This window comes from Callospermophilus lateralis, chromosome 10 (genome assembly GCF_048772815.1).
Source record: "Callospermophilus lateralis isolate mCalLat2 chromosome 10, mCalLat2.hap1, whole genome shotgun sequence".
Classification (NCBI taxonomy): Eukaryota; Metazoa; Chordata; class Mammalia; order Rodentia; family Sciuridae; genus Callospermophilus; species Callospermophilus lateralis.
The window spans coordinates 57,062,351-57,076,642 of NC_135314.1; the positions used below are offsets into that span (position 1 = coordinate 57,062,351).

The 14,292-nt window shown below is 33.5% G+C and overlaps 1 protein-coding gene across 2 annotated transcripts in view; it reads left to right on the top strand.

The window, feature by feature from the left end:
- The window catches only part of Iqcb1 (IQ motif containing B1), a 55,118-nt gene extending 41,158 nt beyond the window's left edge, over window positions 1-13,960 (top strand). For both annotated transcript variants that reach the window (XM_076868158.1, XM_076868157.1), the window contains exons 12-15: window positions 259-407; window positions 6,546-6,677; window positions 12,543-12,699; window positions 13,480-13,960. In XM_076868158.1, coding sequence (XP_076724273.1) covers window positions 259-407; window positions 6,546-6,677; window positions 12,543-12,699; window positions 13,480-13,709 — 668 coding nt within the window. In that variant the 3' untranslated portion in view covers window positions 13,710-13,960. The remainder of the gene's footprint in view (window positions 1-258; window positions 408-6,545; window positions 6,678-12,542; window positions 12,700-13,479) is intronic.
- Window positions 13,961-14,292: the final 332 nt, after the last annotated feature.

Sequence of the window (14,292 nt, forward strand, 5' to 3'; positions counted from 1 at the left end):
TTAATGTTCTATTAAATTTTCAGCCCTTTTTTCATTATCCTGCCACAAAAATATTATGTCCTTTCTCTAAAGAAGGTGCATAAGCTGAGAAAGTTTTTGTTTCTACATTTTAAAAACTATGTAAAATAATAGAATTGGGAAAATTAGTGAACAATATTCTTAAAAGAGTAAGATTGTTATTATTACCATTGTCCTGATTCCAGAACTTAAAAAAACATAGCAGTAAGTATGTTGTAATAGCATCTGTCATCTTTTTAGGTCAGTTGGAGAAATACAATCGGGAAATGGAAGAGAAGTCAGCACTAATTATCCAGAAATACTGGAGAGGGTACAGGGAAAGGAAAAAATTTTACCAACAGAGGCCATCTCTTACGGAGTATAAAGCAGCTGTCACACTTCAAAGAGCAGTGAGTCTGATGTAGTAAAAGCAGCTCTGAAAAAGAAGGCAAAAATGTGTTCACACCTGACACTTTATTGACCTAATGTAAAAACTTCATCAAGTCACTTAGCTTTCCTGAATCTATTTCTTCCTTTATAAAATAAGAACCTCTTTGCCTCTGGCCAAAGCCATTCAGTCCGTAATGCTTCCTTAGAACCATACCATACTGCCGTGTTTTTTTATTAACATATTTTCTTTCTTTCTTGGACTACAAGTTACTCGAAGATAAGGAGCTGTCTTATTTATCGTTGTCAGCTCTCAGAATGTGTGTGTTGTATGAATGGATATTTTTATCTTACCTTTTCCATTCAGTTCTTACATAGGTCAGTATTATTCTGTAAGTTGAAAAGTCCTATGCAAGTGCATCATTATCAGATGTGATTCATTTAAATATACAGATTACATATTAGCTATAATTATTATTGATGACATATTAAGTATAATTATAATTCTACCTTCAATTGTAGAATGATGTTTTTAAATAATAATTTTGTTCTGAAAATTTTCTAGAGCAGAATGTTTCCTTTCCTTGGAAAAGCATAACATAAGCTGAGTTTTTTTTTTCTTTTTTTCATTTAATAATCAGTTTTTCTAATATCCACTTGTTCTCTTATACAGAATTGAACTTCATATTAGGTTTTCAGGTCTTAAAACATTTATTTTAACAATCCTTTATTATTGAATTTTAAGATCAATTTTCAGTTTTTCACTATGACAGATATTGAACATTCTCTGTTGATTAATATTTTATGGAGGGCTGGGGTGTAGCTCAGTGGCAGAGCACTTGCCTCGCATGCATGAGGCACTGGGTTCAATCCTCAGCCCCATAGAAAAATAAATATATAAAGGTATTGTGTCCATCTACAACTAAAAAAATATATATATTTTATGGAGATATTTTAAAACTATCCAAAAGCACAGTAGAATGAGTTCTAGGGAAGTAGGAAGAAATACTTTTCTCCTCCTACAGGCTCTTTTGGGGAATCTCAGGTTTTAAATATAATATATCCTCCTACACTATCATTAAATTACACATACTCCTGATATTTACTCCATGCTAAACAAAAATGTCTCAGGATTTACCCATTGATAGCAAGGTTGGAGACACTTAGAAGAACCTTTTAGTCTTTTTAAAACTTTTACCTAAGGGCTACCTCCTTTTTAAAGTCTTCCCTGCCAGAGAATTAGCTGGGCTTTTATGAGGTTGACTTACAATCTTGCCTGATTTAAGTGAACCCAGTACTTTATTTTTTGTTCTGTTTTGTTTTGTTTTCAGAAACACTGACAAATTTAAGAAAAAAAGATACACATTCAAGGGAATGTGGAGCCCAGAACTTCATAAAGAGGCCCTCTGAGATAACACCAGTTTGTTAATCATTCCCTAGAGAGCAGTGGTCATTATGGGAGTGTATCTGAAATCTAGGAAGGTCAAGTCGTTTTGGTTTTCATTCTTTCCATGGCATCTGAGAGGAAAGATTAGTCACATTTGCCTCATGTCTGCCCAACCAAAAGGAATTAGTCTCTGTTTAATAAGAACAAAAAGGGATGGGTCAAAATCATGTATATAGTCTTTGTATCTCACTACCAAAATAACACTGAAGTCAAAACAAAGCTAGCAAACTTGAAAAGGAAATAAGAAGATTGGTTTTTTTGTTTTGTTTTGTTTTGTTTTGTTTGTGTGTGTGAGAGAGACAGAGAGAGAGATGCTGGGAATAGACCCTTTCCTAGGCAGACGCTTTACCACTGAGCTACATCCCTAACTCTAAAGTTATTTTCAAAGGAGGAAAAGAGAAAGAAAATGGCAAAGTACAGAGAGAAGAAAAAGTAGTAGAGAATATTAGGACAATGGTCAGTAAAGGATACATTTTGCTATATTTTTAAAGCTTCATTTTCTAAGATCTGTATTATCCACTATAGTAGCTATTAAGCACACATGACTGGACATGTAACTAGACCAAATTGAAGTATACTCTAAGTGTAAAATACAGCAGATATTTATTTTTATGTGGTGCTGAGGCTTGAACCTCAGCAGATATTTTAAAGACTTGATAGAAAGAGTGTAAAATATCTCATTTATCCTTTTTTATGCTGATTACATGTTGAAATGCTAGTATTTTATGTATGTTTTTATAATTTTTATAAGATTTATTATACATAAAATATTATCTCACCTATTTATACTTTTTTAATGTCACTAGAAAAATTACATATGTGACTTACATTATATTTCTTTTTGTACCACTATTGACCTTGGCAAGTAAGAAAGGGAGATAATTCATTAGCTTCCTTGAAAGTAATAGAAGGGAATAAGTTTATCCTTTCAATCAACTTGTCCTTCAGTAGATGGGTTATTAGTGTCCTTGGCAGGAAAAGAAAGGCCAGACTGTTATCGTCGTTTTCTTCTTCCCTAACATTATACAAAAACAAGAGACATTGCTTATCTAGTAGTAAAAATTGATGAAACACTATGAAAATTGGCCAGTTTCAAATTCCACGGCCTTACTCACATAGACAAGTTGTAACTCTCAGTAGGACTACAGTGCTAGAATTAAGTTTGAAGAGTTAGCTGCCTTTTCCTTTTGAATGTTCTAGGATGCTCTTCTCTTGCTTTCATCTATTGAAATTAAGAAGCTGAGAAAGGGGATGTGTCCTGCTCCCTAGAGCCAGAATGATGGCCAATCAATTGCTATGTGCTTGTAGCAGAAAAGTATTATAACATTATTATACATGTATGTCACTGACAAACCACAAAAGGACTTAGTGAAACAAACCAGTGGCAGTTAAACAATAAACAAAATGTTAGAGTATTGAAAAGACAAACATTAAAGAAAAGAGATACGAGAGAACAGTCAAGGAAGCTTTTCTGATCTAGAAACAGAGAACTTCCCAACATTGCATCATAAGCCCAGGGTGGTACCAAAAGCATGGGGTGGAAGACGGAAAGAGGCAAAAAAGAAAAGTCAAGGAAAAGGAAGAATAGAGGGAAAGGAAAGGGTCCTCATTAGGGTTGGCAGGGTGCACAAGAACAGTAAAGGATCTAGTATCATACTAATAACAGTTTTATATACTTAATGTTAAGACCTCCATTCATTTTTTCTTCTCAGCTCTCAGAGTGCTGTCAGCCAGGCTTATATCCTATAGACAGTATATTGGAATTATTTTCTCTGGGAAATATGAACAACCCAAGAGAAAAGTCATAAGTATGTTCACACTGAAGTGCCCCAATGAAACAATATGGTTCATTAACCCTATATTGAAGTATACAGTAGATAATCCCTACCCAGCTGCTCAGAATTTCAAAATAGCTCTTTATGACCCACCCTTAAATATCAGCTGAAAAGATAAGTGTCTTGGAACAGCTGAGGAAAAGCCATGACCAAAACAAACTGAGTAATGCTATTTGGTAGAAGGAGACATTGCAGAAATTCTAAAATAAAATTTATCTTTATATATTATTTCTTCAGATAAAAGAAGATAATTCCAGTTGGAGATGGTTTAGAACTGATGTAAAGGAAAGCGTACATAAACACCTTTTAATAGTAGGAATTAAAAATTCATGAAACCAATTCAGGATGTTGTATAAAAGGTAAAAATAGAAATAAAATTTGATAGAAATATTGAAAGTCATAAAAACCTAAGGGGGAAGTTAAGGAAACATCTTAGAAAGTGACACAAAAAGATTATCAGTCCAGGATGTTCAACACCCAGAAATTTACAGTAAAGAGCAGAAAAAACAGGAGAGGAAATCAAATAACTTAAGATTTTACAAACTGAATATTATGACCTTTAGATTAAAAGGACCAACTAAATATCTAAGACAATGACAGAAACACACCTACATTTATTTTACATTACCCAGAAATATACTAGGATCAAATGGAGTTCTCAATAGCACATACTTAACCAAACACTAATTAAGGGCAGGTCAAAGACTTCTTAATTTAGTTTTATTTTATTTTTTGAGTTGGGTCTTGCTAAATTACTTAGACTGGCCCCAAACTGATGATCCTGCCACATCAGCCTCTCAAGTAGTTGCAATTACAGGCACATAGTACTGCCCCTGCTTTCCCAAAGACAATTATAAGCATCACAAAATCTCTGAAACAAAGGAGTAATCCAAGAGAGAAGACAGTGTGGAATCCAAGAAATGCAAAGGAACAGTGAAAGGAGTAGCCAGTGGTGAATGGGGACAACAGGATAACAGCTATGCCCCAAGAATAGACAGAGTCAAGTCAGAAAGTATGTCCAAGAAAATGTATTTGGCAGAATGCCTGATGTGTTGTAATGTCTTGACAATTAGGGCAGAGTTCACATAACTGGTAGTAACTATATAGAAAATGAAGCACAAAAACAGAAGAGAAATTTTAATCCCAGAGTAAATATTCAAGAAAGGAAAAATAATCATAATGTATGCTTCAAAAGTGAATAGCTTTTATGTAGTAATAATGTATATATATTCAACATTGATTTAACTAAAATTTTGACATAATAATGTTGGATGGATGGGATATGGAAAGTATGTGGGAATATAAAAGTAAAAGGAATTTAAATCCATAGTTTACATTCTGAAAAAATAAAACAGAAAAGTAGATGGAGATCACTATCAAAAGAAAAACCTGATAAAAGTATTTCCTTTGGGATTGGGAACAGGGTAGGGCAGAGAATGGTTGTTCGGATAATAATTACTATAACACTGACACTTTAAACAACAGAATTATGCCAACAAACTTTCTCTGGAAAGAGCTAGATAGGGAAATATTTTAGGCTTTACTGGACGTGCAGTCTTTGTAGCTACTAAACTCAACAGTTGTAGTACAAAGGCAGCCACAGACAATAGTAAACAAATGAATGTAACTGTGTTCCAATACAACTTTATTTGCAGACATTGAATTTTGAATTGCACAAAGTTTTGCATGTCACAAAAGATTCTTTTCCTTTTGAATTTTTTTAACCATAAAACATACAAAACCATTTTTGGCTTTCAGGCAATATCAAACCTGATAGCAGCAGGGCGCGGTGGTGCACACCTATAATCTAGTGACTCAGGAGGCTGAGACAGGAGGACCACAAGTTCGAGGTCAGCCTGGGAAGTTAATGAGATCTTATCTTGAAATAAAACAAACTAAATAAGAAAAGATGGAGGTGTAGTTCAGTGCAAAGTGCCCTTCGGTTTACAAAAAAAAAAAAAAAACTGGAAACAGACTGGATAACTACTTCTTTAAAGAGTGTGAACTTGTAACTTTGATGAAAATAAAAACAACAAAGAAAAGAGTAAAAAGTCGGAAGAATGATTTTGTCTCAAATCATGCCTGTTACAAGATTTGTTTTCCATTGTTTTGTGGTGATGGAGATTCAACACAAGACCTCATGCATGCTGGGCAAACACTATACCACTAAGGTATATCTCCAGTTCTATTACAAGATTACTTATTTTACCAGGAGTCCATTCTGAAGGACATGAGAAGACATTCAGACAATGCTTTTGTCCCCAGCCTCATACCTTACAATTTTATAATATTTTCTCAATTACCAAATGTTTTCTTCTATATTATTTCTTTGATATTTACAATCCTGTAGGACATGTAGAATCAGGGTTCCTGTTTTCTATAGACATAGAACCTTTCATAGAGCTCATGTCACTTGCTCAGAATCATATAGTTAATAAGGAATTAGAATTGAGACTAAATCAATATTTATTTACTTTTTTATCTCCATTGCTTACTACAAAAATGATATCTGAATATACCCTTATAAAACTTTGAGAGCACTACAGAATATAAATGGTCTTTGCCTTACAGTAGTGCAAAAGTGATATGCATTCAGTAGAAATCAAACTACGGTGTTAGGTAGGTTAATGCATTTTTTACTTATAGTATTTTCAACTTAAACAGTGGTATTTTTTAGGACATAACCCCTCACATGTCATGAGCATCTGTAGAGTTAAAAAGTCACTGTCCTTCCTTACTCGGTCATAGTCCTGTCCCCCTCCTCATACACACTTAGAGTTACCATTGTTACATTGGTGTTATTACTCTACAATGTAGGGAGAAGATACTATTAGGGGAGAAAAAACAAGAAAAAATAACAAACATTTTTTTCTCCTCAGGTCCTTAGATTCCTAGCAAAGTGCCGTGAGAGAAAGAAACAACTTGCTCCTTGGCAAAGACTCCAGGAACTCACTGATGCACGCAGAGTTGAACTGAAGCAACAAGTGGATGATTATATCAGAAGACATTCAGTATGTAGGCTTCTATGCCATAATATCCATATTACACTATTCCATTGCATAGTATCTACCAGTAAAGCAGGGTTTTATGATTCTGAACATTATTGTTGATATAAGATGATTCATTGACTTTACCATAGTGTTAATGGATTTGTAGACTTTATTTATAGTAATATGGCCATAGAGGTATACTTAGTGGCAAAATGTACTTTGCTTCAAATCAGTTATATCTTTTATCATACTAACAAGACTATGTCATTTTTTTTTACAATACTACAATAAAACTTTAGCTATGTTGCATCTTCCAAAACAATAATAGTATATGTAGCTGTCAGTATTTATTCCTATATATATGTGCTCAAACAAACATGAAAAATTTGCTAGATTGTTAATGAACCTTCAGGAGCTGATAAGATACAGCATTTGACTATCTACCTTTTATGATTTTATTACTATAATACTGCTAACACTTTTTTCCCCAACAGAAAGATCCATATCTTTGACTCTCAGTGAACACAGTACTGCAAATCAAGTGTTATTTGCTTCTACCACTCTCTTCTCTCTTTCTCTCATACTAGTATGCTTCTTGAATTTTACAGAGAAAATTGACAATTTATACATTTCAATCAATCAGAATTCTTATTTCTCTCATCTGAACCAACCATTCATAGTATCTTTTGGCACTGTTCACATTAATTTTGTTGATTGTGATATCATTGTGTTTTAGTTCACTAGAATAGTCAACTAGTCTCCCTCCCTTCCTCCTTGCCTTTCTCATTTCTCCTTCCCACACACATAAACATATACTTCTAAAACCTAAAGATTCTAGGTAACTAATGTTAGAGGTTTGATGTGATATTTAAGTATTTCTGTCATTTACTCTTTCATTCTTCCGAAGCTCCCAGCCCCTCAAAAATATATATACAAATAGGAAGCAGAGTACAAATGTGTTAGTGACTAAGTGTGAATTGGATAACCACTGGAACATAGAAATGATAAAAACTAATTTAGATAGCAGGGTTCAGTCCAGTGATATAACTAAGGCCTCCTGCTTATAGAGGCTTTAATATTTATTATATAAATTTTTAATAAAAAATAACTGACTCTTATAATGTGTACCACATGGCAAATATTTTCAGGCCATTTAGCCTCTATGGTAGCTATTTATCTCTGCTGTTGTAGCATTAAAGCAGCCAAAGAATATATATAAGTGAATAGGTGTGGTTATGCTTCAGTAAAATTTATTTTCAAAGGATATTAGCTTTGGTTTGCTGGCTTTTTTTTTTTTTTTTTTTTTTGGTTGATATACATGTGGTTTTGCTTCAGGTAAATATTGGTGTCATAGCCCTTTTTACAGGAAGCTGAAGAAGAAGGACTTGTAGGATGGGAGCAACGAATATTTTATATACCAAATAACATTTTTTGTTGGCCCAAGGATTTTTTTTTTACATAATTCTGTTCAGACCTCTTTGAAAGGGTGAAAACAAACCTAATAACCCTATGATAAGGCCTTTGTTTTTGAACAAAAATTATGGTAATTTTTAGTAGTATCTATAAGGTCTAAAAATAAAAATGCATAAAATCAAGGAGGGGAGAAATAGATATATAAGGATGCAAGGCTTTTATATATATAAAGTTGTATGCATCACTCAAAGGTGATTGAGAAATTAAAGAGATATACTATGAATCCTAAATCAATATATAGCTCAGTTGGTAGAGTGCTTGCCTCACATGCAAAAGACCCTGAGTTCAATCCCCAGCACCACCAAAAAGAAAACTAAATCAACCACTAAAATTAAACAGCAAAAGAGTTAAGCTAATTAGCCTATAAAGAAATTAAAATGAATCATAAAGGCTAGGGATATAGCTCAGTTGGTGGAGTGCTTGCTTTGCATGCAGAAGGCCCTGGGTCCAATCCCTAGCACCCCAAAAATAAATAAATAAATAAAACATACTTTATTAATCAAAGAATAGGCAGAAAAAAAGGAAGCATTAAAGAAAGTGATGGGACAAATAAAAAATATCAAAATGATAGACTTAATAATGACCATATTACAATAAATGTAAATGGTTCACCAATTAAAACACAAGTATTTTCAGATTAAATTAAAAAGTAAAGCCTGAGTAAAGAAACATATTTCAAATATGAAAATATAAAAGATAGAGCAAAGTATAATGGTGTAGGGCTATTTTTAATGAAGAGAAAATTTAAAATTTCTAAATGTTTATGTACCTAATGACAGTTTCAAACTACATGACACCAACATGAATGAACCTTTAAGAAATGCTAAGTGAAATAATCCAGACCCAAAAGGAACGTTTCATTTATCTGAGTTAGAATAGTTAATAGAAGCAGAAAATTAAATCATAGTCTCCAGGAACTAGAAGTTAGAGAATCTAATCTAGAAATAAACTCATATATATAGCTAGTTGTTTCTTTACTTTTTCATTCTTCCAAAGTTAATGCAGTAGAGACACTGAAGCAATTATATATCTTAAAAAATTGAACTTGATCCACACATCATACCATTTACAAAATTTAACTCAAAATGAATAACAAACTTGAATGCAGAACCTAAAACTATAAAATTTCTTGGAGAAAAATTGTGACCTTAAGTTAGGCAGAGATTTCTTAAATACAATACCAGAAGCAAAAAGGAAAAAAAAAATGATAAATTGAGTATGTAAAAACTTAAAACTTCTGCTCTTCAGAAGACACTTAAGAGAATTAAAAAAGAGGATAGATTGGGAGAACATTTTTGCCAAGCATATCCAGAATATAAAAAGGTCCTTTAATCCAGAATAGTGAAAGAACTTTCAGAACTCAACAATAAGGGCTAGGGTTGTAGCTCAGTAGTAGAGGCACTGGGTTTAATCCTCAAAACCACATAAAAACAAATAAAATAAAGAATGTTTGGAGCAAGATACTCCCTTTAAAAAAAAAAAAACTCAACAATAAGAAAGTATATGACCAATTTTCTAAATTAGACAAAATTCAAACAGAAATTTCATCCAAAGAAAATACACAGGTAACAAATTAAAAGATGCATCATTAGTCATTAAAACAATAAAAAAAAGTGAAAGAGGCCAGACAAGTTAAAATGCATGCTATGAGATTTCTACTTATATAAATTTTAAAAATACAAACTACAGTTAACAGAAAGTAAGTCCATGGTTGTGTGATATGGGAAGATGGGAAGGGTGTGGGTAAGGGAATATCAAGGAAATTTAGTGGTGATAAATATTTATTTTCATCATGGTGATGACTTCATAGACATAACATCTGTCAATGCTTAATAAATTGTACCCTTTCAATATTTGCTAGTGATTATTTGTCATTTTTACTGCAGTAAAGCTGTATATTTTTTAAAAAACAAATTTGACCTAAATGCTGGTTTTTGTTTTTTTTTTAAGTTGGGATTAAGGGTTCTGAGCTTTTAATGCACAATCAGACTGGCCATTAATAAAATATGACCAATGAGCCAGACACAGTGGTTCATGCCTGTATTCCCAGCTATTCAGGAGGCAGAGACATGAGGATTATAAGTTCAAGGTCAGCCTGGATAACTAAGTAAGACGCTATCTCAAAATAAAATTTTAAGGTCTGGGAATGTAGCTAAGTGGTAGACCATGTGTGAGGCTTTGGGTTTAACCCCCAGTACTGAGGGCAGGGGGAAATTAAAAAATATGACCAATCTCTTAGGTTCTGGTCAATCATATTAACAACTCCTTCCTTAGCCAAATAACAGAACCAAATTGCAGAGAGGTACAGAAGCACAACTGACAGTTCTTCTCTGTGAACAGAGAGAGAATGAAAGGAGAGAGAAGCATTTTTCCTTTCCACCAAATATATCATAGGTTCTTGAGCTCTATAGAGTAGACTGATTTGCTTTTAACAGTTTTAATAATTTACAAATTTAATTAGCTTTATAAAAATTACATACTCAAGCCACATGCACCACTCCCCAAATTCTAATTTAGTAAATTTGATACATAGCCTCATTATTCTATATTTTTAAATTTTTAAAATTTGTTTTAAATGTAAAAATCTGCAAAACACAATTTTAATCATATCTTAATATAAAGTTTTTAAGAACATTTATATTGTTGTATAATCATCATCACTATTCATCTTCAAAATGGTTTTCATCTTAGAGAACTGAACTCAAACTGTATCCATTAAATATGAACTCCCTTCCCTCTCCACCCAGCTTCTGAACCATCATTTAAAACCATTTTCTCTCTATGAGTTTGACTACTCTCCTGTAAGTACCACATAGGACTGGCTTCATAACATATCCCTCTGTGCCTGATGTATTTCACTTTGTATAATATCTTCAAGGTTAATTCATGTTATAGCTTGTAAGTCAGTTTCCTTATAAAGTCTGAATAGTATTCCATGGTATGTTTATAAGACTTTTTGTTTATCCATTAAACAATAGTACATAGGGTTCAAGTCTCTCCTCAATCTTGCCAGCATTTGCTCTGTTTTTATAATAGAAAATAGGTATGAAGTTTTATCTCATTGTGATTTAGATTTGCATTTCTTTAATGGCCAATGATTTTGAGTATCTTTTCATGTGTTTATTGACCATTTGTATATCTTTACAGAAACGTCTGTCCATTTTTAAGTTATCAGATATATGATTTGCAATTATTTTATGTCATTCTGTGAGCCACCCTTTTACTTTGTCAATAGTGTCCTGATATACAAAAGTTCTTCATTTTAATGAAGTCCTGTTTTTTAATTGTTGTTGCCTAGACGTTTGGTGCAAGAAATCATTGCCAAAACCTATATTGTGATGCTTCCCTTATGTTTTTTCCAAGTTTTACAGTTTTAGCTCTTACATTTAGGTTTTTGATATCTACCTACCTACCCCTCCACACCTGCTCATATCCTATATGTATCTGTGAGGGTATTGCTTGTAGGACCCTCATGGATATCAAAATTCTCAGATGCTTAATTGGCATAGTATTTATTCCATGTAACTTATACACATCTTCTATATATTTTAAATCATCTCTAGACTGTTTATATTACCTAATACAATGTAAATGCTAAATAAATTGTTGTTATGCTATATTATTCAGGAAATAGATGATCAAAAAAAATTTCCTCACTAAAAATGCCATGTTTTCCTAATACTTCATTATTGTAGTTGGTTAAATCAAATTTGTAGTTGATTTGGAGGGATAACTAATTCTGGTGCATACTCCCCCTGTCTTTTAAAACAAAGTGCTGCTTTGGCCATACTTTTATTTGCTTAAGATTCTGTGGCTGAAAAGTAAGGTATTGACTAGACCAGGCTTACAGAGAAAGCTGTGGTGAAAAAGCTATGGCGTCAGAAACTTTATCAGCTCTAAAGCTAAGATTATTTCCTCCTTATCCAAACTAATCATTTAAGTTTCCCTTAAATTAGCTGACTAACCAAAGGAATATGACCTTATAGCTGATTTGTGTCACTCATTCTGTGAAATCAGAAGCAGTTATAACATTATAACTTAAATATCTAAGTTTGGGAGTAGGAATGAGTCAGAAGTAAGATTGTATTTCAAATGGGGTCCATAACTAAAAGAATTGTCCTCAGACAGTGTCTTTACCAAACCCTTCATAAATTTCACTACAATCTCTCAATCTTATCTCTTCACCCATAATACCACATTGTCTGCAGAAGTGATATATGGTATTACACCAAAAAGAAATTTCTCCACCTGCATTTTTATCTAAGTCTGTTTTGAAATCATTTAGTACTTACACAAGTAAACAGGAGTCATCCATGAGATACATACAGCTAAGTATTCTAGAACTCTTAGTCATTGAGCAAAACACAGTTAAATGTCCTTCTTGTGACAAGTTTTTCTCTCTTGTTTTTCCAGGGTTCTCAGATATCAGGTGTGGCCAGCAGGGAGCTCCATGCCCAGGCTCAAGAACAACTACAGCACTACTTTATGGGTAGGACCCTGGAAGAAAGAGCTCAGCAGCACAGAGAAGCTCTTATGGCTCAGATCAGCACCAATATTGAACAGTTAATGAGTATGTGCCTTCCATTTTTGTTTCATAAAAGAAATAGCCTATGCAAGATATGTGGCATCCAAAATCTTCACAAGAAAACCATTGTTAATGGTCTTTTAATCCAACTCCCATCCCCAGGAAATTTCTAGATCCTGTCAGCACACAATGATTTCAAATGATGCAGCTTCTATAACTTCCTTCTTGTGGACTTCTCTCAGCCTTACTAACATTCATATATGTTAGCCCAGACAAAGTTATAAATTTCAAATATACTGAACCCTACTAGCCAGATTCTAATGTAATCCCAGAAGGTTTTAGTCATTTTTGAAGATGATAATAATTTTATCATTCTTTTTAATTTTACTTATGTTTTGGTCCTGGAGATTGAACTCAGGGACACTAAACCACTGAGCCACATCCCCAGCCATTTTTTGTATTTTATTTAGAGATAGGGTCTCACTGAGTTGCTTAGTACCTTGCTTTTGCTGAGGCTAGCTTTGAACTCAAGATCCTCCTGCCTCAGTCTTCCAAGCTGCTGGAATTACAGGCATGCGCCACTAGGCCTGGTTATTTTATCATTTTATAATGAAGTGCTTTCACAAAAGTTTCTGTGTTTAATGACTGTGAGTGTTTCTACCAGCTATAGCTGCAGCTGTTGGATACTAATATACCATCCAAAGTAACAGATTCAGAATTCCTGTCCCTGCCTGTTGTAGCAGAGTTCCAGCTCTGTAGTTTCAAGTTCCTACATGTTTGGCATAGGATGCTTCCACTGACCTGTTTATTTTCTGTTTATTACAGAGGCACCAAGTCTGAAGGAGGCAGAAGGGAAAGAACCTGAGCTATTCCTAAGTAGATCCAGGCCTGTGGCAGCCAAGGCCAAGCAGGCCCATCTTACTACACTGAAACACATACAAGCACCCTGGTGGAAAAAGCTTGGAGAAGAACCAGGTGATGAGATTGATGTTCCAAAGGATGAGCTTAGTCTAGAATTAGGAACATTATTCATTGGTGGAACCAAACCGCCCTAGGGAGTTACCATGAAAATTGACACATGTTATATTTCAGGAAATTATATTACTTTTGCCTCTGGCATATGCTGTTAGACTAGAGCTATCCTAATGTGATTTTCCAGAGGTTTCTCTCCCAACAAGACTTACAGACAGTAAGCAAAGAGTTATCATCTACCTCTTTTTCAATTCTCTTTTTCTTTTTTCTACACCCCTGTCTGTGGTCCCACATACGTATTTGTGTGGCTTTCATTGTGAAACTAAACTCAGCATGGCATTATATTGTTGATTAAAATGTGAAATGTCTTTTGTTTCTGCTCTTTTACAATTAAATGTTTTTTTTTCTAAATAAATATGTTCAACAGTTGTTCTGAAAAACTTGTCAGGATTATTTCAGCTTTTATGTTGTTATTTAGAATTATTGTTTTTATCATCATGATCACTAGATGTATGTGCTTGGCCTTTATTAAAAGGTAAGGAAATAAGTGATCAATTGAAAGACATTTCACTATTCTATAAAGTAATGGTTGAACTCATTTTCCATTTTCTTCTAAAAGGAACTATATATACACATACACATCCAATTGGAGTCTACGCAGAAAAA